The 24,300-nt window shown below is 36.6% G+C and overlaps 1 protein-coding gene and 1 long non-coding RNA gene across 3 annotated transcripts; both read left to right on the top strand.

Moving 5' to 3' along the window:
* The first annotated feature begins 964 nt into the window (after positions 1–964).
* Positions 965–12,600, top strand: LOC145477797 (uncharacterized). The gene is made up of 4 exons (XM_081455623.1): positions 965–2,276; positions 3,017–3,706; positions 4,980–5,186; positions 9,878–12,600. The coding sequence occupies exons 1-4, from the start codon at positions 968–970 to the stop codon at positions 10,156–10,158; spliced, it is 2,487 nt and encodes an 828-aa protein (XP_081311749.1). The 5' UTR covers positions 965–967; the 3' UTR covers positions 10,159–12,600.
* A 307-nt stretch (positions 12,601–12,907) lies between these two features.
* On the top strand, positions 12,908–23,973 carry LOC145477834 (uncharacterized). Of its 2 annotated transcripts, none has more exons than XR_014048153.1 (5): positions 12,908–13,576; positions 18,662–18,705; positions 19,187–19,249; positions 22,088–22,150; positions 23,043–23,973. It is a non-coding gene; the product is annotated as an uncharacterized LOC145477834 (long non-coding RNA). The 2 variants fall into 2 exon arrangements; XR_014048154.1 differs by lacking the exon at positions 12,908–13,576 and adding an exon at positions 16,557–16,644.
* Positions 23,974–24,300: the final 327 nt, after the last annotated feature.

The raw sequence follows: 24,300 nt of genomic DNA on the forward strand, positions 1-24,300 counted from the left end.
ATAAATTGTTTTGACACGGTGGCCTGCAAGAATATGTAGTGGTGATTTGTAACAGTATCAGTGTGGAAATAGTGTTGATCTGGAATTAGTCTCGTATCTGTTGGGAAAAAAAATTATTTAGACGAGCCAGGTTAGCCTTTGGACATCGAAGACCGTCAATGTACAGGGGGCTGCCACTGACGGAGACCCTGTTCTCTATGACATTTTCTACCTTGTTCAGTATCTACTAGACATAAAGGCCAAATTTATACCTCCGGTAAATTGCAGATCACTAATTAAACAAAATGGCAGTTACCAGCAAGCGTATTTTAGACGCTCTCAGGGTGCTTGGAATCATATTACGACGCACGTTATTTAGATTCTTATCATCATAGCCCTTACTAGTAATAAGGGTTTAACGAATTTCAACGGACGGGGAATTTTTGTTTCAAAAAAGGTTAAGTTTAAGATCTTTTTTGCTTGGCCTCTTATTTTTTACAAGCAAAAGCTATGCAAAATAATTTTTGCGTATTTGAAGACCTTGTTTTTTCTAATTTGTAGATTCCGGTTCCCGGATTCCGGATTCCGGATTCCGGATTCCTGGTTTTACGGTTGCCCTCTCATATCCAAGGTGCACTGGTGGAATAATTGTTAATTATTCTTCTGTTGATACTATCACAATAATCTCAGAATGGGAAGGAAGTAGCTTAGAATGCAAAAAGTGTTGGGCAGGGAAAAAAATGCTTGCAATATAAAACGTTATCAAAACGTTGCCGAGTAACTCTTTGACAGCGTATCCGATCACCAGGGTTGTCGCCAGGTTCGTTAGCCGGTGTCACAGTGATATGTGTATCCCCGTGATATGTGTATCCCCGCACACATATCACGGGGATACACATATCACTGTGACACCGGCGATCTGGGAACAAGGAAGGAACTGCAGCAAGTCCTCATGGGAGATTACGGCATCTGCAAATTCCAATTAAACATGGCGACTTTATCGGATATAACTGAGTTAGATTCAGAGCTACTGGTGGAGAAATTCCAGCTTGAACCTCATATCCGCTGTGACCCGAACCAAAGCGAAAATTTGCTTTTTCTATCGCCGCTTGTCCTCCTTGAAGATCGGGAATTGAGAGAAGGAGGATTCCAGGACAGGGGAGCAAAGGATGTTTTGAGTCGCGTAGCAAAACATATTTGTGAATCAAAAAATCCTTCTCTACTCCAAGTACCTGAGATAACCTACTTTCATATGGGTTATGGGAAGAAATCAGCAAACAAGAAGTTTCAAATGGCGATAAATAAGGAAGAAGCTGATGTGTGGATGGAATTCCTTAATTTGTCGCGCTTTACCCGTGAGAAGAATCCCGAGGAAAGCACGTCGACATCAGTTGAAGAAGAAGTTCCCATGGAAATTGACGATATTGACTTTCCAACTCCCAGAGATACGCAAGCTTTGGATGTTGAAGATCACGATTCTGAAGATTCGGTTGGTCCTAACGACAGTGGGCTGCAAATTCCTTTGAAAGGTTCCTACGTCTTGCTGTTTTCAATCCTGCTGATCTTTTTCGATAAGACCAAGAAGCAGGAAAAGTCTGCAACTTCGACCGATGATGAGCCAAAGATTGGGGCCAATAAAGTGTCAGACTTTCTGCTGTTTTGGATTATTCCGTATTTACTCAATTACAACCATCAAAAAGTAAGAGAGATTGTTGAGCACCACAGACAGGTGAAACACCGTAGTTTCACTAAAACGGTCAAAATGTCCTCTTTGAAAATCATTGAAGAAGCTATGTCCTCCTGCCAAGTTTCTCCCGAGCTCAAACAAGCCATTAAGACTAAATATAAAGATTTTTATAGCACTGAAAAGCTGGAATGTGAGTACAATTTGCTGACTACAACGGATGATAAACCAGTCATCCTCGTCCCCAAGCGCTACAAGGTGTCAAAAATGCCTGCAGCACTTGAAGACATCGGTACAAGATGGCGGGAACTCGGTGATGTAAAGCTTATTGATGAGTTCATGAGCAAATTCATCAAGAATAAAGCAATTCAAAAGGATTTCCTGTACGATTCCTTACCCCTTTTGACCTTTCGCCAGGGTGTGGACTATGCAATCCTGCTCCCAGATGAGAAAACATTCAGCGAAGTCATAGGACATCTAGAAAATGACAGTTCTGAATATTTCAGTCTTCGTAGAGTCACTTCAAAGGGAGGACGCAACCTCATTACTCCCCGCATTGGTTTGGTGAAAAACACAGAGAAGCATCTGGCTGTTTGCTTCTCCTATTTTCAAGGTACAGTATCTCTTGTGTGCATTATGACACCTGCGGGTGTGTAAAATATGTGTGTATTACATGCATGTCAGGTACACGTGCATCAACTGAGTGAAAAGAGTTTCCTCACAGATCATTGAAAGTCATGAGCATGACCTGACATCAAAGCAGTTTGTGGCAGCATTAGTGACAGGAAAATATTTCATAACTGTTATCTCTATTATATTTCTTGGCATTCCAGAAAAAAACAAATCAGCAACAAAACAGGAAGCTGAGGCACCCAAAATACCCAACCCATACAGATTTTGAAATATTTCTCAGGGAACCAATCTTGTTATAATCTGTAAGCAGGCTCTCTCATTTCCTAGCATGTGAGGGGTTAAGTTTCTAGCATGCAACGGCATGTGCAATCATGCGAGAACGGTGAGTGGCAAAGCCACGAGAAGTGTGGGTATGGAGAAAAAGGAAGAAGAAAGAAAGTTTTTTTCTTGCCTCTCCCCATTCTCCCCTCATTTCTTTACCTTTAGTTCCAAGTTCATCAGTGTGTGGAAGATTTCAAGAACTAAAATTGACTTCATATAGTCTAATCTTTTCAGTGCAAATTCCATCTGAGCAAAAAAAAAAAAAAAATAGAATGGAATGGTACCTGCAGCAGTATAGTTAACTTGATGAGTATCATGATTGTTAATTAGCTTATAACCATTACTGCATTGTTTGACTAACTTTATTGCTTCGATCTATTCCTTTTGATGTTGCTTTAGGAAACAAAAGCAAGACAGTGGCTGCCTTGTTCAGAGCCATTGGCGCCAATTACTTGGATCACTTCACCCTTGTTCTATTGTATGGATTATGTCTGAATCCTCGTGATCCACAGTGCAAAGTGGGAAATCTGTATCCTGTGAGTTGTGCCAGAAAGGTGTTATTTAAGGGACATCGACCATGTAGACCAAAAAAGAAAGAAAAAGGCCGGAAATCTAAAGGAAAGGAGACAAAGAGCTTCTCAGAGGGTCAAGGCCGATTCTGTAAAGCTGAATTTCCAGAAACGTACAAGTCATGGGAGCAAGCTGTGCAAAATGATCCCAAAGTACAGGATCTGATTTCTCGGGGTGGCGACTTAGAAATTGACCCAAAGTTTCAGCATGGTGAACCTCTCACAGTTGCATATTCCACAGCCGCTTGTGCCAAAAAGTTGGGTGGTGACGTTGCCTTTGGAGCTATGTTTGCAAAGACCAAAGAGGACTTGGAAGACTATGAAGTCAAGGCAGTCAATTTGAATGGATTTTTGCTGTCCATGATTGCCAGAAGTGGACGCAAAGATAACATTGGAGTTGTTTTAGCAATGAAGGATGTCTGTGGGAAATTTGGTTTATCTTTGCCACCTCTATCAGAGGCCATTGTGAAAATTATAGCCAATTTCATTAGAGCTGTTATTGTTGGTGGTCTCCCTAAAGGTGAGATTTTGTTTTGTGTCATAACTTATTTGCATCAGGTGAGCTCTTTCAGTAAGTCTTTCAACTGAAATAATATGAAAGATTTCCAAAGAGAAAAAGGTCAGAATAATGGACATTATTATAAATGCTACCTTACTGCTCTGTTAATTTTAGTAGTACAGTCAAACATGTATCTAATGGCCCTGTATATAGCAGTCACCCTGTGTATAACAGTCACTGAACAACTTCCCAAAAATTGTCCCTTATATTTACTGTTAAGTTGACCTGCATATAGCGGTCACCTGTATATAATGGACACCGTCACCCTTTAGACTTCCTGAATCCACAATTTTATTATCTTTTATGTGTATATAACGGTCACCAAATTGGGTACAATTAACGAATAATGACAAGCTTTATTCATCCGCTCGTTAAATAGCAGCTACCAATGCAGGGGTCTCACAAAAATACAAAATAAAATGTATAAGTACTAAACACAACTACTAATACATGTCATCGTCCAACACATGCTTGTGGCAGATAACATTAAAGTGCCGTCGCTTTCAAACAATAGTTAGCTAGTGTAACTGTAACAACACAACCGTACCACACTGTTTTCACTTTCGTCATAGTTCCCAGGTTATAACACTGTACTGCGGTACTTATCAAGTTTACAGCGTCAGCTTTACACTGTATTAGGCTACTGTTTTATAGACCAAGACAGCGCTCAGCATCAAATTTCTGTTCTGTCAGCTTCAGTCCGATGCAGCCACTCACAGGAGGCTTTAATCAAAGTATACTGCACCTCCCTTAAAGTACACCACAGACATTTTATGGGCCTTTTTTATCATGTATATTGCATTGCTGTTACTTGTTATTGTCATTAAAACGTAAATTGAGTGATTATTCACACATAAAAATGCTATTTATTGACTTCCAGGGGAGTTTGAATGAAACCTGTGTTCAGCCGTTACCCTGTATATAACGGTCACCTGGCTATTTCCCAAGGGTGACCGTTATAATTATACAGGTTTGACTGTAAACTGCTATTGGAATGTTCTGATAATTTGTTTTGTAATGTAATTGCAAAGAAATTGAAAGTGATTAGCTAGAGCCCTGGGGCCAGGTACTCCCAGTCCCACAAAAATTGCCTAGGGGTGTGCGGCACACATCCGAAACCCTTACCCTATTTATCACCAAAATCTGTGATTTTCCCAACCATATTTATTACCTGTCCAAAAATCTGATAAGCTATTTATGACCTAACACAGTTGCCATATTTATTTAAATGCAGTGTATCCATCTGAACCTGATGAAAAAGACCGAGATGAGATTGAAATTGGTTCATCTGAAGACGACTCTGACGATGACGACGACGACGATAATGATGATGATGATGATGATGATGATGAACAACCCACCACTTCAGGTTTGACTAGTTCTGGTGGGAGTGGAAATGCTATTGCAGCCAGCTATTCATCATCTGAAGCATCACCAAGAAGTATGTAAAATGATTGTGTCACACTTACTTTTAATATGGCCAGAAGAGCCTTGCAGTCATTGTTATGATCGAGTGATGTTGCATTTTTTGTTGCCAGGTTGACTTTTGGTGCATTCGATTTTGCAATCATGCAAGTTAACAGAGTATAACTGCTATAAGTTAATTAAACAAAAACTAAGTACTATTAATAGTGGTTACTAGTATACCAACAAATTGATACCAGCTGTTTTATACATCGATCTGACCTAGCTCATATTGATAACAAATTGCATCAGTTCAATGTTTAAGTAGCTTCAGATCCACAAGGCATAAACAAGTAATTGTACATGTAGACAGTTGCAAGAGCATCCACTTGAATGGAAGCAGGGCTCGAAAAATATTTGAATTCCACCTTGCCCTTTGGGCAAGTAACTCTCAAATACTGCTTGCCAGGGGCACTTCCCCACTAGCCCAAGCGTTCAAACTCATTAATAATTCATGACCCCAAAATGGAAGTTATTTTCTGGTGTGTTCGAATGTAATAATCTGTCTGACTTGCTTGTAATCTTCTTAGTTTTGATCAGTTTCATTTGCTGTTTCCTGAATTACGCACTGGGTATCTTAAAAAATCCTTGAATCAATGTTTTCAACTCGTTGAACTGGGTTGTGTGCGACTCCTTGAACGTTAACTTGCATCTTGCCAAACTCCAAAAAAATCACTTTGAAGGGAAGCACAAAATTAAAAACAAGTAGAATAAAAAACAATTTTGTTCCTCCTCTTCAGTTCTGAAACAGGCAACGTGTTGATTTTGTAAAGTCAGCAAGTGGATCTTTTTTTCTTTTAGGTAGTTGATAAATAGTTTCAGTCAAGTGAAAATGTCTGCAGTGTTTGACTGAAAAAAATTTTTCGTCAAATTTTTTGATGAATGCTAATCAATTTTGTTTTAATAGTCTGTGGCAGTGCCTTAAGTAAGCTTATATTTTCTCTTAGAAAACTTGTATGTTTTGCGGAAGATCGACACAGAGATTTTTAGTTGCTGGCGAGGGATTCGTTTTTGCAGTAGGAATACATGTATGCAACATCTTTTCACGTACAGCTTCTACTGTCAGTGATACACAACTTTGTTCTTTTACAGTGAAACTGGTAAATGCTCACAAAAAACCCGCCAAAATACTGCTGAAATTTTTTAAGCCATTGGGCAGTACTTATCTCCAGTATTCATTACATTTATACCCCCCCCCCCCCCCGCCACATTTTTACACCTGGGTGGAGACAGGCACCGTGAGACTAAACTATCTTTCCCAAGGACACAACCTAACGAGCCCAGCCATGGTTTGAATGAATGAATGAAAGACTTTATTTAAGTGTCGTAAGTATTTAGCTTAAAAAAAAAAAAAAAACTAATTGGGGACACTATGCATTAAACCTAACACTATGCATTAGTCTTTTTTATTTCAACAAAGTGAACACACTACCTCTCACACTGACAACAACAGTGATTTATACACAAGAAAGTTTGGCAACATTTTTCTCTGTGTGTTTACTTAATGTTCTCTTATTGAAGATGAAAATTAATCAATGAGCATGCAAGAAATTTGACAGTTATAATGTCCATTATCCAACCTCTGCCATTTTTGAGTTGTTTTGTTTTGGGTTTTTTTGTGAGAATCAATATGAATGTGTATTGATCTTTTCAAAAAGTCCATTTTTCTTACCGTAAACACAGGCATATAAGCCGCACCTTTTTGCTCAAAATTTTCATATCAAATTGGGGATGCGGCTTATCTGCGAGAACATCTAGACACTATGCCGTAAGTTTGCATAAATTAACACTTTTCAGCAAAAATTTTACAGTCTGTATAGACCTGTGTAGCAAAATGATAAGAACTTCATAAAACTATACCACAATTTGATCATTGCTTTTGCGAGTTTGGCGGCTCTTAAAAGAGCCATTATTGTTCATATTAAGCATCCATGAAACTTTCTTCATTACAAAAGCTTAACCGGTTTAACGTTGCCTTTCTTGAGTAGCTGAATGTGACTCGGTAGGGAACCTCCATTCTGCCACAAAGTTGTTTACAGTGTCGCCGATGGCTGCCGACCGTTTCTTCATTACTAAGCCTGCCTGGTTACTAAGCTACAAACGAACAAACGAACTGAAACATTCATGTTGTTGTTTGTAAATTCTACCGAGAAACGGACAGGAATGAAGAATACTGGATTAAAAATACCAGAGAAAGATCAGATTTATGTCTAAATCGGATTTTCATCTCAGCGCTAAAATTATAGGTAAGAGTTTTATAGTATTCTCTGTTTTAGTGAGTTAATACACGGGTTGACGTGTTCAAGAAACTTGAAGAAACAACACATTTACATGTAAGCCATCTTTCTCAAGATTCCACTTTTGATTTATTTTTATTAATTTCTTTCCAAATTTCTTTTCCCAAAATTTAAGTTGCCAAACTCAGGGTGTGGCTTATCTGGGAGTGCTGCTTATACGCTTGTGTTTTTGGTAATTTAATAATTTTCATTTATATTGTGCTGGTTACATGTTGAATATATGATCACCTGGGCCTAACAAAAGTGAGCTATAAAACAATTAAAAACTAAAAAAGTATAATTAATATGAAATGATCCAAAAACTACAATAAAAACTAAATAGAAAAGATTAGATTACTAGATAAATTTAGATACAGTGGAACCTCCAGTAAGTGACCACCCAAAATGTCAAGCCCAGGTGGTCGCTTATGGGAGGTGGTCGCTTACGAGAGCTCAGACCACATTGACCGTATTTAATTAATTGTTCAAAATTTTGCCTCATTAGCATATGGTAACTACAGATGCATGTACTTACATCTCATGTGTTAAAGGCTTTATTCATGTGAAAAGTCAATTTTGAGAAAAAAATTGTTACTTCCCATTCAGAAATATCCGTCTCTTGTACTACCCTGGAATATGATAATGTCACAAAACCTTGTTATTTAATTTCTGCTCCATTATCTGTCAAGTGGTCGCTTACGGGAGGTTAAAAACAAAAGAAAATTTCAAGCTTTTACATGTAGCTCTACAAGTGGTTGCGGTCACTTACGAGAAGTGGTCGCTTACAGAAGGTTCCAAATATAGTGATTTGACTTGGAAACTTTTGACATTTTGGAAAACTTGTCGCTGAGGAGAGGTGGTCGCTTACGAGAGGTGGTCGCAACTGGGGGTTCGACTGTAGATGCAAATAAATAAATAAATAAATAGATAAATAAATAAATAGAAATAAATTCTAATTAAATCATACTTATAAAAGCTAGCCTAAATAAATGCATTTTCAACATATTCTTAAAATTGTCCAAAGTTCTTATACTGTTTTGAATTTTACTGAATAAATTCTGAATAAATTTTGGAAGCAGAATTTCCGTAACTAACCTCTATTCCATTCGCGAAACTTTGGAAAGTTGTCTTTAAACACTGTGCATGCGTTGAATCACTTTGCCAAGCACATGAAGTTTGGACTAATAGCACACTTTTCGTATGGCCTTTTACTTTCTTGATGACCAATTCCACTTATGAATCCCTGCATTTCCCCCTCAGAGTACTTTTGAGTTGATTAATAATATACTTTTTGCCTTTCACCAGTCGATAACCTTTTCCTTTCCTTTCTTAAACCCTCTCTTAGTGTGAAATTAAATGTTTTCATCTCTTTGCTCTGTGGAAAACCTTGTAAATCACTTCCCTAACGGCTCGTGATTTACAAGCTTTTCTCGTGTTCTCCCAACATCCTGCTTGGTTTATTGCACCAGTAAACCCATAGAAAGAGTGGTCTATTGCTTAACTTACAGTTACTGATTGCTGTATATTTAGTGATTCTGCATGAATATTTATGTATGTCATTCATGAATCAGGATTCAACATCTCTATTAGTTCTAGTAGTAAAATAATTGTGCTTGTATTTTCAAAAAGTTAAGGTGGCTCTGAACATACTCTGTGGAATTTTTTAAGTTTGCAAAAAGTTGCATCTTCTGTGCTTTTCACCATTTGATTACTAAAAAATTATGTGGGTCACCAAACTTCTTTTTTGAGTTATAAGCACTAAAACCTAAAATTAAGAGGGTGTTTTTATAAGGTTTTGATGTTGCTATGGTAACCCTTTACGCCATAAATATGTTTTTTTAATGCCATAAGGGTTACCATCATTGGTTAAGGTGATTCCTCTGAATTGCATTATGCATCCCCACTGCGGACAATGTTTGCATCATTAGTGTGCACTCACAAATGTGTGCACATACACAACTTCAAGAGATTTTCTTCAAGTCTAGCACGGCAGTGAATTAAATGCTTGTTTTTTTCTTTAATGGATATGGTGACCTGTATTTTTTATTTCATAATTTTGCTTTACAAATTATCATATTTATCCTATTTGACACACAGTGGTAGTATCCATCAAAGTATAGCTGTTGGTCGGAAAAGTTTCTTATTTATGAATGGGAAAATTAAGAATTTCTTCCTTTGACATGGTCCAGATCAAATATCATTTGGATCATGGTGCTTTAAAAATGAACCAATGAATGCTGAAGTAGATTCATGGGTTCCTTTGATGCACTATGATAAGAATGATCCTGGATCATTGCTCCTGATCATCTAAAGGCATACACCCTGAGATTACTTGTCACTAGCACAGTCAAATTAGGAACTTACATATACTGATATATGTGTCCTTTTCTAGTCAAAACAGGCATACCTGATGATAATGAACTGCATAAGCTGGCAAGTGATGTTAGTTCATTTTGGAGGAAACTTGGGCGTGAGTTAAAAATTGAACAGTCAAAGCTTTCTCAGTTGGAATTGGACCACCAGCATGATGCGTATGAAAGGGCATTCCAGATGTTGTTGCACTGGAGGCAAACAAGGAACGATCAGGCAACTTACCAGATTTTGTACAATGCCTTAACTAGTGCTGTGGTGGGTCGCAATGATTTAGGAAAAAAATATTGTGAGTTGACTTGAGATTGTACAAAGATGTAAAACTTTAATACTTTAAAGTTGTGAATTCACAGTGCAACAATTACATGCCTGTTTTTACTCAAACTGTATACATGTATTTTTAATCGTTTGCAAAACCTCTTGCAACTTTTGTACTTGTGTACTTAGCTAGAAGCTTATATTTTAATGTCCTGTAGACAAGTAAAACTATGTTCATTATTATTGTAGGTCACTGTGTTGAAGTGTAGTGTAGGTCTTATCTAACAAGTACAGGTACTTGTATATATATTTTTCATAAGTTAGTTAAACTGCTTAAAGCAGTGCATTAATTTAGTGTCTTTTGTTCAAAAGCATTAGATGACTAGTGGTTTAATATACTTTTCATGTTTTAATTCATTTGCATGCACAAATATTTTCCAGGAGGGTTCTGGTAGGAGCTCTGCAGGGGTAATAAATGACAGTGTCTGTGAGCTTATCAAACAAGAGTTTTGCTGCACAGTCATTTAATTTTGTTAATCATTCATGATCACAGCGTTAATTGGAATCCTTTCATTGGAATCCTTTCAGTCTAGTTACCATTTTTTATTTGGTGCAGCTGTACCTTTTAAAGTTTATTTATTGTCTGAAAGAACATGGAAGCTTCATTAATGTTCAAAATTTCGGATTAGAGAAGAAGTGAGTAGTGCAGGGTGGATCCATGTTCATATGGGTGGGTTCACATAAAGAACAGAGTTTAATTTAACTAGCTTTAAGTCATGAATTTTATTGTTATAGATTTTCAGTTCAAAGACAAAAAATGTGGGTACTTGGTAATTGTTTCAAAAGTGTATATTGTAATATGTTTGTAAATGCAGAGTATGAAAAGGAGGTTTTAAATTACTTATGTGAATTGTTAGTCAGAAAAATTTGTAGCAAAAGTCTGAATTTTTTAAAATGATTACCATATGGGAGCGCAAATGATCCTTAGACTGGCAGTGTTTAATGTCTGGTCCAGGGATGCTTCTTGCTCCCTAACATCTGTTTGAAGGCATGTGCAAATGTGCGAAGAGTTAATTCAAATCATTTCAAATTAAACTTTTTGACTTTGATGGAGTAACAGAGTGCAGAGATTTAAAGGTAATCTTTATTCCACAAGTTTTAACTGCCGAGTACAGGACAAGCACTGTCTGATGTCAGGTTTTAGAGTATTTCTCATCCAGTTATTTTTTTAACTTGTATATTACAAGTGTGAGGAGCTATATTTTCATAGCTAAAGTGTACTATAGGTTTAAATCTTTTTCAGAAGATGTAAAGGGAAAAAATGATATGTAATGGTAATAGGACTGAGTGGAGTCCAATTCGGTCGGTTATCATAAGAGTGACAACAAAATCAGACGACCGTGCAGCAGCGGGAGTCTGATTTCTTTATCACGAGTATGATTACAGACTGAATTGGATGACACGAAGTCTTATTACCAATTAATTGTAAATATTACAATTTCCGAGGAAAGAAGAATAGCCAAGTTATGAAAGAAAGGGAAAATTTGCATTAAAATAAAGGCGCCAAAAAAACAAAAAAACAACAACAACAAAAGCAAGTGCACGCACGCACGTACGTAACTACAACTTTGAATGTGATTGGTTGATTTAAACTACAACTTCGAGGAAATTGTAATTTTTATGATTAATAATGGTAATAGGACTGAGTGGAGTCCAATTCGGTCTGTAGTCACACGAGTGATTAACAAAATCGGACGACCGCGAAGCGGGAGTCCGATTTGTTAATCACGAGTATGATTACAGACTGAATGGGACGACCCGATGTCCTGTTACCAATTAATCAAAACTATGACAAAATTCGAGAAACGAACAAACCATCGATTGATCGCTGAACGATTAAACGTCGTTATGAATGCTGAAAAACACAGCAGTTTACTCAACAGAGTGCACCGCAACAGCGCGCGCAAAATGACGCGTATACTATCCAATTAATGCTCAAATCGGGCTGCTGATAGCCAATCACGTTCGAGAATTTTGTTATAGTTTTGATTAAGTGAGAAATTTTGTTATTAGTATTTTTAAGTTCAGAATAATATCACAGGAAGTTATTATAAAAGTAACTGTCTATGACAGTAATGTGTTTACTACCATTAAATAAAGTTATTACATATTTACGTACTAGTACATAATTGCTGTGTAGTCTAGGTTTTTTGAAAAGTCAGGTTGGACGATAGTCGAGGAGATAAAACATGGAGCAGCCAGTATGATATAACCTAATCTTGCCCGCTCGAGTAGAAAGTCATTATTATGGTGATGGGTTAATCCCTTTGCAGATTACAAATGTAGATGTATAAAGTATTTGGTTCGGCCCCTCTCGCGGAAAAGGGTCCAGTACGAGAGCGCTAGAGGTCCATGGAAGCCTAGGTTAAGAGACGGACGCCTCACTTCTGTCCGAAACTTATTATATGTGTAGTGTTACACGTCGTCATGTTTATAGAGTTTTACTTTGCGGTATTCTTTTATGCATAAAGTTCTCAGACGCGAAAAAGCGTTGCAAGTACAGGGCCATTATTTTTCTTTTGAACACAAAATTCCCTCCGATATTTTCTTGTAAGATGGGCATTCTCTAGTAAGTGCAAATGTCGCATGACATTTAAGGTAGCCTCATTGAGGGGTGCAGCGCGAAAACTGGCGCACGAAAGCTCAGTAAGCGACTGTTGCGGCTAAATATAACGCAACGAACGCTTTATAGCATTTGGATGGGCTAAATATACGAAAACTAGTAGTGCGTTCGAGTTTTGGTAGGTTTCGTATGTTAAAAAAGCAAAATTCTAGGAACAGCACTTTGTGCCTGAGCTATTAGGTAGACGTGAGATTGGCCTCCCTCCAACAGGAGCGAAAACAAATGAATTGATCGCAAAGCACGTTGCATACGAGAGGTTAGTTCTCGTTCATACATGTATTACGTAATAATAGGGAGTTTACGAAACCACGACGTCGACGCCGAGGACAACGTCGATCAAAAAATGAATTTATATTTTACCTACGAATCTCGCGATACTCTTAAGTCATTTACTTTTTTTATCACTGTCAAAACTATCGCAAAACTAAATCCGGAACACAGCGATAAATTTGAAATAAAAATTTAAAAAATTAGCCGTCGTGGTTCACGTTCTCCAGACAACGCAAAATTTGGTCATTTCACGTTGTTGTTTTGCAGAGGACGACAAAGAAATGTACCAAGAATTATAACGCACGCGCACAGCCATTGTACTGCTCATTAATTCTTTTGTTCAGTGACGTTGCCGTTACTCGGATAGCCCTGGGGACGAGCCTCAGTCACATGGTGCCTGATGAATTTTTTGGCGGGATCCGAAGTAAGCATCTACATGTATATTCTGCATAAAACCATCATAAAACGGGATTTAGTTCATCTTCCTGAGGTTACTCAAGCCTACAACCGGTAAGAATTTATACATAGTTCTATGTAGAACTCCTATATATCTTTCTTTGTGAAAGCTTGGTTTCAATGCAGCACTGTTATATCGATCAAGTACAAAAGTCAATGACAGTACAGTAAAAGTTTCCATTGACTATTTAAGCTTATATTGTTTAAATTGCATCTTTGTTCGTATCCATTTTCGTAAAGAATCTTTTCTCGAACAGCTGTGGAAATGGTTCTGAAGTGTGCGACGATATTAAAACTTGTCAAGCCAACCACAGCGAAAATAAACGGTTCTTGTCTTCCAGGTCTTAGTCAGTCGATAGGTCTTAACCGATAATCGATATAAGTAGTATTCAGTGAACAACACTAGTTTACTTCAAGACGCCATCTTTAATAACCTACCTGCATCTCGCACGAAACTAACTTGAACAATAATAAATGTAAGCTAACACAGCATCGTCTCGGCGATTGCCGATAGTAATCGACAATGATTGATTCATCGATTGGTCTCGATTATTATCGATTTTTAGATTATTTTTGCCCGATTACAAGTTACACTGATAAAAAATGTTTGACAAAATTTGTCTATAATGGTTTTATGGAGTCAATTTTATCATATCCTGCCTATCTTTTGAAATCATTTACAAAATAACGAGAATGGGAACAACTGGCAGAAACGTTTTAGGCTTAACACCGGAAGAAGCTCATAAAACCCTCCAGTCTCATTGTAGCGTTGGCATTAAAAGATGAAGCAAAATAAAATAAATAAAATAACTAAAAGACTTTATTTAACCTGAAAGGCCAATCAGTGATCACTCGATCACTGATATTAACTGGCGATCAGCATTTACATATAAAATACAGCTATTCATAAACAACAGTCAGTGTTATAGTGATCTCAATTGTTTGCTTTACGAAACAAACGTACATGTAAGAATACCATGTAGATCTCAGAGTAGGCCAAAAGGAGAATGTAATCTAGTAGCATGCTGAAGATGAATGTCACATGTCGTTCCAGGTATTATTTCGCACAACAACAAAGCCATCTTTGCCAATTGATAGAAGTCGATAAAGACATTTCCCTGTGAGTTATTGATTGCCAATATCAATCTATATAGCAATCAGCGATTGATATTGATTGGATCGATTGATTTCTGATGTCGATTTTTATAGATTGACTATGCCTGGTGTCTTGCACTTACCATTCCAGTTTTTTTCTCTGGACCAGTTTATGGATTTCTGAACAAAAAAGGACGAGGTGCCTTTTCCGTGCATTTGCTAACCACGAAAAATCCAACCGCTTGGATAAAATTTGAATAAACAATAATACACAAAACTTGATAGTAAAAAAAGAAAACCAGTGCTATCAATAATTGTAGGCTTTTGTGCAAAAAGGGCGTATATAGCATTTTTGGCCAATTTTTATTTTTTACAGAATCGAGCTATACAGGTCCATGAGAATGAGGATCGCACAGGAGGGTACTCAGGTATAATAATGACATACCTGGTAGAAACCAAGCTCAAATTAGGTCTAGAAGCCCAGGAAGTATTCCACCCCCTGTCATACCCCCCACCATCCCCGCCCCCCCCCCCCCAAAAAAAAAGAAAAAAAATTTTCTTTGTATTATACCATAACCCAGAACATGATCTTTTATGAATTGACTAGAACAGGAAGTATCCTCATGAAGTTAACGTTTTTTCTGGGACGTCTTTAAATAACTGATACAAAAATGAGAGGCTGAGAACCACCAAAAAAGTCCTTAATGCCCAGCTTACCAAAATTGCTCTCCCCCCCCCCCAAAAAAAATGTTCCAACCCCCAAAATATTTTCAGATCCCAAATTTGAAACCCAAAACAGGTCTTCATACTTTCTTGTTACTCAGTATTATACCTGGCTACTCCTCCTGGAAAGGTTGTGGACCAGGTCTAATTTTTGCATTTTGTAATCTTTTCCTTTCTCGCTGAAGCGCTGTTTTAGATTTAAGAGTTTTGATTGCCGATAATACTATTCACTTTTTATTTTAGTTTCCCCGGTTATTGCTGGTAATGCTCTAGAATTTGTATCGACTCTTAAATAAAGGTTCAAGACCTATGTTATCTTTCTGGTCCTCTAATCATCAACCCTTTGTGAACAGTCGTTTACCATAATGTACTACATGTATAGGCTGCTAGGGAAATGGTTACATATCTGATGATATAACCCTACAGAAATACAGTTTTTTTTTTCTTCATTTTTGAGTTTTTTTTTTTTTTTTAAAATACCTCTTAGTAGGGCGCGTTGGGTATGTTACGGGTCAATGGGTGAGTGAGTGAGTGAGAGATGTATGTATGTCACACCAATCAGATTGGATCTACTATAAACAGCCAATCAAATTTCTTGTTGTGTAGGTAAATAGTATGTGAGGAGATTTGATTCTGATACAGTTCAGAACGGCCATATTTATTCTTCTATAAAAGAGGAGGAATTATTCATGTATTGGGCTTATTTCGACATCTTCTAAGGCGATGATTTTGTGGGCAGGTTTGATAAACATTTGCAATTTGATAATCAGTCAAAGAAACAAAGTGTTTGGCATATAACTACAAGCATTCAATGAAGGGTGAGCTTTTCCCATTAGATAAAGTTTTCAATGAAATGAGTCTTAGCCACTCTGCTACTAGGTTTAAGATTTGAATGATAAGAACAATTGCATTTTAGGGGAGCGGAATACACTACTGGGAATTTGATGAGGTTGTGACCAGGTTCAAATCGTTTGCATGTTGTATTGAAACCTAAATATTGCTGCAGAGTTCGTAGTAAGTATTGCGGGCATGTAGTCAATGTCAGCATCCATTGACAAGTTTCACTGTGAAAAGTGAGGAGACTACAATTAATTTGGTCAACAGAACAAAAAGATATTATTCTGTGACGATTTTACAATTATAATGGTTCTTGTTGACCACTGGAATGAGAAGATACGTTTGAAATGAAACTAAATCTTTTCTCTTCAATGTTATCAGGGTTTTCGCTCTTTCACATCAATAGCCAGCACGAATTGCAGTAGGAGAAAAAGGAAATTGTTTTCGTTCATGATAACTTTAGTGAGGTATATGAAGTCTTGGGCGTTTTATTGTATTAAACACAAGGACTTTGGTAATTGAAAAATAACGACTGACATGTATGTTGCCGGTTTGTGATTTTTAGTCCGGTTTGGAGCGGAGTGTGACAGTTAGATACATACATTGGGTTGTTTTAGTGTGCATAATGTTCAGTGTAGTGGTGGCTAGTTATGAACGAGATGAGTCTTGAGTTTTGAAGCAGTTCATGAGTTAGTAGTATGCAAATGGCACAAGATATTTTTATTTTTAGTTACAAAGGGTAACTTGATACTTTTGTTTTTCACAAGGAGTAAATTCAATTAGAGCTGACAAATCTTCACCACTTGTTCCCATGGGATGTTTGCTATTTTTAGTTACAAATGGTAACTTGACACTTTTTTTTCACAAGGGACTAATTCAATTAGAGCTGACGAATCGTCACCACTTGTTCCCATGAAATGTTTGAATAAACAAAACAAGATATTGCTATTTTTAGTTACAAATGGTAACTTAACACTTGTTTTTGAGTTATTTTTTTGGTAAAAAAAATACCTCTTAGTCGGCGCATCGGGTATGTTATGGACGGGTCAATGGATGAGTGAGTGAGTGAGAGATGTATGTCACACCAATCAGATTGGATCTACTATAAACAGCCAACCAAATTTCTTGTTGCAAAGGTAAATGGTATGTGGGAAGATTTGATCCTGACACAATTTAGAACAGCCATATTTATTCTTCTGTAAAAGAGGAGGAAGTATTCATATATTGGGCTTACTTTGACATTTTCTGTGGGTTAGGCTAAGGATTTTAGTTATGAACGAGATGCGCCTTGAGGTTTGAAACAGTTTGTGAGTTCATAGTACAAAAATGCAACGAGATATTTTTATTTTTAACTACAAAGGTAACTTGATACTTTTGTTTTTCACAAGGAGTAAATTCAATTAGAGGTCACGAATTGTCGCTTCTAGTTCTTACATGTAGGGCATGTTTTAGAGGAGACGAGACTATTTAGATTTGAAACAGTTCTAATGTTTACAATAGTAAGTGCAGGTGACGATTGTTTTGTTCTTGTTGCATGCAAATATAACGAGATATTTTTATTTTTTAGTTACAAAGGGTAATTTGACACTCTTGTTTTTCACAAGGGAGTAAATTCAATTAGAACTGACGAATCGTCACCACTTGTTCCCACAAGATGTTTGCTATCTTAAGTTACAAATGGTAACTTAACACTTTTGTTTTTTGTATGGGAGTAAATTCAATTAGAGCTGACAAGGTATCAGCTATTGTTCCCAGGACATTAAACAAAAAAAAAGCTTTCATTTCTGGACGGTTTTTACGTCTCTGCAGTAGCAGTTTATTTTTTATTAGATGGGCATTTTATGACATTCTTTTCAGTCTGATATTTTTAAAGGTAAAAAGTATCAAAACTGCTCAAATGTTCTTTGAAGACTGCGTGGCACCAAGTTAAAGTTAATTAAATCAGACTTTCAATGTGTCAGAGAGGTTTTTTTTCTCTTTCTTTAAATTTTCGGTGAAGTAGTGTTCTTGTGTTGTGTTGTGTAAAAAGGGTAAACTTACGACTTGTATAAAATGCGAAAAGGTCTCTTGAGTATTTTTGAGCAAAAATTCCTCTTGGGGGTTGGAGGGGCTATGTGATTGATGAGTGAGGGAGTTATGCATGTGCACGTGTCACACCAATTACAGTGTGGGTTTTATCAAAGAATGAATCAAAGAAAAAAAAATAAGATAGTATCTACATTAATCTGGGGATGTGTCAGATTACTGTAGTTTGTTCAGTCAAACATCTTATGGCTTACTATTTAGCTATCTTACTATTACCGATGTAACATCGTATGTACATCATAAATTCCCAGTTTCTTTCTTGCTGTACACCGCAACCAAAATAGCTTGTCGAATTAACCAAATCATTACTGTAAACAGCTCCATGAATGCTCCTATCTCCGAGACTTCACAAAAAAAAAAACTCTTGCATGCCTTGCGTGCCTATGTTTTTTCTTGTAGCCTGGAAAGGAAAAGTACTTACTGCAAGAGATGTAGATCTCCAGGTATGCATATTGGGTACTTCTTTCAAAGAGCAATCCCAGTAACTAAGGACAGAAATCATGTCTACTAATGAGCAAGGAATACAATAATGTTTTTTTATTGTACAAATTGTCTTCGAATCTAAAATGTTTTTCGTGAAAATTTTACAAGTAATATGGAGGTGTTTGTGTGTCAGTTTCTTCTAGCAAAAGCAGGCTCATGTTGATCAGTTTACAAAAGAAATGTAAAATTGCAGCACATGAACAGTCAAGGTTTCCCCAAATTTCCTCTTTGTTTACATCAGGCTGTTGAAGTAAATGTGTGTAATTTTATGATTCATACCTATTGAACACAGATAAACCTTGAAAGAGAGGGTCTGTGATAATGTTTAGTAAGGCTGTTGTGAAGTAACTTGTTAGTTGCATCTTCAAATAGTGAATCATTTTAGAGGACTGATGTTTTCAAAAGGATATGTCCATGTTCTTATTAGTTTTCTTTATTTAGGGGGTGAAGAAGATTATGGCACAGATTCTGCATCAGACTCTTAGAGTAACACAGATTCATCAAGTGAGTATGACAGGAAAAAAAGCACCCATTGTCTAGGCAAAAGGAAAGGTGGGTTATTTTAAATAGCAATATTGATGGCTTGACCTGCAAGGTTACATGCATACCCTATATAGCGTTTTAGTAATGATATCGCTGTCTGTACCAGACTACTTATTGATGAAACATGATTACCGATTTTATTCCAATACTTTTAGATTTTTGATTATACTATAACTAGAAACTGTTACTTTAGTGTGTTTTCAAGCTAAGTCAAAAGCATACTGTTTTCTTAAAACCCAGGCAAAGAATACTCTGGAAATTTGGCCTTCATGCTGAAATAATGTAAGCCCAGCAAAAATGTGCCAACAACAATTTATTACAGTTGCTTGCTATAAATATAGGAACATGGTGGACCCAGGTCCATAGACAACCCCAATGGACCAGTCCTTTGAATAAACATCATTGATTCAGACCTTAAAAAGGTGTGTCTTGAAAACAAAGACCCCATAAGACCCCAAAACTTGAAAACAGACTCCCCATTTTTTTTACAATTTTTTTTTTGGGGGGGGAGGGGGTACTCCTCTCCCTAGTACCCCCTGGAAAAATTAGGAGGGGAGAGGGGAGGCCATTGTAATTTTTTTTCTTTGTCAACAGCACTGGTTGGAAAAGCTAAACCCTGCGCATGCAAGCAAGATAATTTATCCTTGTCTGGTATTGAATTTTTCTCACAAAACCACGCACAAGGTTTGTGTGCAGTCGAGTGCGATTCAGTTACCTTATTGTTACTTATTTTTGTGGAAACTTAATTTTGCAATTTCCTGGAAGCATTTACGGATCGAATAATGTGCAAAGATCCAATTTGACTCATCTTTTCTTCAGATGGAAACCCTACAAACTAGTAATAACCAAAAGTTAGGAAGTACAGGGAAATTGATGCAAGGTGTTGTGGGATTAATAAAAGTTTAACAGACGTGTATTGTGACAATTCCTCAGGGAGTAATTTATGATTTAGTCTGCCCAAGAGTTCGGGCAGGATCTGCATTCCTGTATACTTTCGGTCATGTATGGTGACACACAGCATTGGCACTGGTTACGAGAAGTTTTATTTCAGGCTACATGTACCTCCCCTCACAAAGTCTCCCAACTTCACAATGTTTGTGTAAAGTTGCAAGTCACAGCAGTGAACTAAAATTAGACTGAACAGAGTTATGAGTCGATTTGAGTGAGCTTTTTCACAAATTGTGCCTTGAAAAGCAGAGTATTTTGAACATGCTGTAAAATCCAAGGTGATCTGTTTTCAAATTACCTCTCCCCCCACCCCCCTTGAATAAGACAAGTTCTTTAGGTCAGGTGGAAAGAAAAAGGAGAGAGTACTGGGCCAAGGGGGAGTACAGTGCAGTTGTCAGTTTGTCAACCTCGTGCTCTCCACAGGAGATATTAAGAGCAGAGGGTGGTACATATTTTAAAACTCCACCCCTTTCCCTCAGAAAAAGACAATTTTGGGACGAAGTGACAAAAAGAAGAGAGAGTACAAACAGAAGACTTAAACTTTTAATCTAAACTGTTCCAATTATTGTACTCATGAAAAATTACAAGAATGGCCTCCCCTCCCCCTCCCTCAGAAAACGGTGATTTTTCCGGGGATATCAGGGAGATGAGTACCCCACCCCCCCCCCCAAAAAAAATATATGTTAAAAAGGGCTCTTTGTTTTCAAGTTTTGAGGTCTTAGGGGGTCTTTGTTTTCAAGGCACCCCTTAAAAAGTTAATATTACCCTACCTTACCTTACCTCACCTCACCTCGTGCTGTTTTGTTTTTTCCTGAAGTTTGGGAGGAGGATTTAGAACATGTAATTGACTAAATAATTTCATTTTGGAGAAGATTGAAATTGAGGGAATTCACTGTTATTCAAGATTAAAACCTCAGGATTGTTGAATGGACTGTATATTATTTCACCTTAACATTGTCAAAAACTCATTACTTCAAAAAGTCATTTGAGATTCACTTTTAATGGTAGAAGTCAACAGTTGTTTACTAGAAATGTGCAGCTAAAGTAAAACTATAGCAAACCAAAGAGCCAATTAGCAATATTAATTTATTATTGATAGCATTACATTGTTTGAAGGATTAAACTTAGTCCCATATGGCGTCATGATTTTATAGGAACTAAATTCATTTCACTGTAAATATCAGGGTTTTCATTAACATTTTCAGCAGGGGTGGGGTGGGTGGGGGCAACTGCTTTCCACAGGCAGGTAAATCGTTTTGAACTGAACTTTGTTATTAAAGGGGCTAGGTCACACTATTTTAGGTAATTTTGTTTAATTTTGAGCTCTAAATGTCAAATTGGCAGAGCAAAAGTCTTTCATTTGCAAAATCACAGCCACATAACAGCTGAGAAGGATTTTCCAGCTGTGTAAATGACATTTTGATATAAACCAAATATATAAATTTGAAAAAAGGTGGGTCGACATTTTCGAATTTACCCAAATTCAATCCATTTTAATCCTCTCCAGTTTTGTCCATCCATGTCCCTTCTTGGCTTTCCTGTGTTTTGTTTGAGATCTTCTGTAGTTTTGAGCTGTTTTTGTGATATTTTAGTTAATTCTATGACCATTTGATCAGTGCTGAAATTGCCTAAAATTGCGTGGCATAGCCCCTTTAAAAAAAAAAAAAAACTTTCTTCTAGATGGTCATACAAGGCAGACAAATTAACCCCCATAGCCGGTCAATTTTCCTGGTCCCTGGCCCTAAATGAAACACCTGCTATAATGTTGTAAACTTCTAATCTTGAGTTACAGCTTCATCTGTGTGGCATTAAGTTATTATGACATTTTGATGGTAACTGTGTTGATTCCAGGTGCTACTGATGGAGAAGGACCTGTTGCCAAAAGGGCAAAAAGTAAAAAGGAAAAAACCTCAGGTAATTAACTGATTGATTCCTTTCAAAGAGGAAACATACCCTCTGTTAAACTCATTAATAGTAATCAATTAAATTAATGAATTCCTTGCTTGGAGGCCACTCTGGCCTGTTTCCTTTAATATTATTATTATTATTATTATTATTATTGTTATTATTATTAGTATTATTAGTATTATTGTTATTATTATTATTACTGTTATTATTGTTATTATTGTTATTTTTATTATTATTACTATTATTATTATGAAAAAGGAGTGTGACAAAAACTAGAGCTAAGCTTTACAAAAGTCTTTCTTCAGAAGTCTTTATTATTATTATTATTATTATTATTATTATTATTATTATTATTATTATTATTATTATTGGCCATTAGGCCAAAAAAGTGGTTCTCAATATCCTCTGGTGTAACACAAATGTAAACATGTTTATTTGTTTGTGTGAATGGCCAAAAGGTGATAGCTTGTGCAAAACAAACTGCAAACAAAACAAACAAAGTTGGGTAAGTCTGGAGCCCCTTGGCAACAACAAAATGTTTGTTGTGGATGGTTCATATACCATTGAAACCATTTAAATCTGCTTGGTATTTTCAACTTCAGAACCAAAATTTCTCCAAAGTTCATGAAATTAGAGATGCAGAAAAGAAAAGAAAGCTGGTGCAGTTAGACAATTTGTTTATTTTATATTTATCTCTGACTTTTGAAAACATGACAATGCTTTGAATCGTTGTCAGTCAAACTTCAACTTTTAGTGACCCTGGGACAATTCACATCACCCCTTGCAACCAGGTGACAGCTGATTTATAACTCTGAAAGTTTCATTTTGGATGAAACAACAATCAGCTGTTAATAATATTAATTCTCTGTTTCATTTCTTCCTATTTTCTTTGTCTCAGTCAAGCTGGGAACACCTGATGATGATGTGTTAGAGGAGTTAGGAAGTGATATAGGTGCTGCTTGGAGGAAACTTGGCCGGCACTTAAAAGTTACAGAGCCGGAAATAACTGCCATAGATTATTAAGGAAAATGAAGAACTGGGAGAGAAAGGGTTTAAAACGCTCTTACATTGGAAACAATCTAATATTGAGGGTGCTACGTACCAAATTTTATATGAGGCCTTAAATCATAGACTGGTGGCTCGCAGTGATTTGGCTCAAAAATATTGTGTTGAGTAAAGAATTAATTCTCAAATGAGACAAAATGTAATAGATAGTGAATATATCAAGGTAGATTTAGATGTTATCTAAGTTATAAGAGTAAATTATTTTGTAACCTTGAAACAATTATTTTTTAGAGATTAATTATAAGGGATTACTATAATTATATAAATCTAGAACATGTACTCAAGAGTGCTCAGAGTGATTTAAGATGGTCCCAGGTGCATAGTGAATTTCAAAACACTTTTAGGCTTGAGTTTATACCTAGCGAAGAAGAAGAAACAAGAAAAAAGCAAGAGCCACTGGTAAAGTAGTGCCAATTTTGTCTTTCTTCTTCGCACGTGATGCATGGTGTTACATGAACAGGTGCTCAAATAAAAGATGATAGGCATATGCACTTTGATTCTCGTCAGAGGTTGTAAATACCTGTTTCCAAGCTAAAATGTATATTTATTATGTTATTTTTATAAGTCTACAGCATAGCTTGTGGCCCTCATGTAAGTAGAAAGTTAAGGAAAGGAAAAGTAACTGAAAGTTTACTCAAGAAATTAACAAAATCTTTATGCAAATTTTTTACCTCAGTAACCTGTTAAACATGGTTTTTAATGATGTTATAGCTGGTTCAGTTTTTTTGAACCAGTACATAGTTATTAAATTAAACAAGGCTATTTTAATGTCATTAATGACTAATGAGTCTTTCGGTGTAAGTACATTGTAATGAGGTGGTACCGAGCAGGTCGCGATTTATCGCGCAATTTCAGAAATTTGTAGGGGTTAATCAACAAGGAATTTGCCTATTTTGAAAACTGATTATCTTTGCATGTTATGCAAGGGAGAAAAGATTGCGTTAAGGAAGTCTGTGTTAGAGGCTACAGATGCGTGTAAAGCCTGGTTAGCTAGCGACATAACGACATCGTCACGAACGACATAAAAAGGACGTTATGTCGACGTAAAAAGGACGTTATGTTTGTAGTGTGAACATGTAGACATAATGACA

Source organism: Orbicella franksi, chromosome 2 (genome assembly GCF_964199315.1).
Source record: "Orbicella franksi chromosome 2, jaOrbFran1.1, whole genome shotgun sequence".
NCBI lineage: Eukaryota > Metazoa > Cnidaria > Anthozoa > Scleractinia > Merulinidae > Orbicella > Orbicella franksi.

Bases quoted from the DNA above. Each gene is read 5' to 3' on its own strand.
- LOC145477797 (XM_081455623.1), top strand. From the start codon at position 968: ATGGCGACTTTATCGGATATAACTGAGTTAGATTCAGAGCTACTGGTG. The intron at 2,277-3,016 runs GTACAGTATCTC...ATGTTGCTTTAG, and splicing joins TTGCTTCTCCTATTTTCAAG to GAAACAAAAGCAAGACAGTG. The intron at 3,707-4,979 runs GTGAGATTTTGT...ATTTAAATGCAG, and splicing joins TGTTGGTGGTCTCCCTAAAG to TGTATCCATCTGAACCTGAT.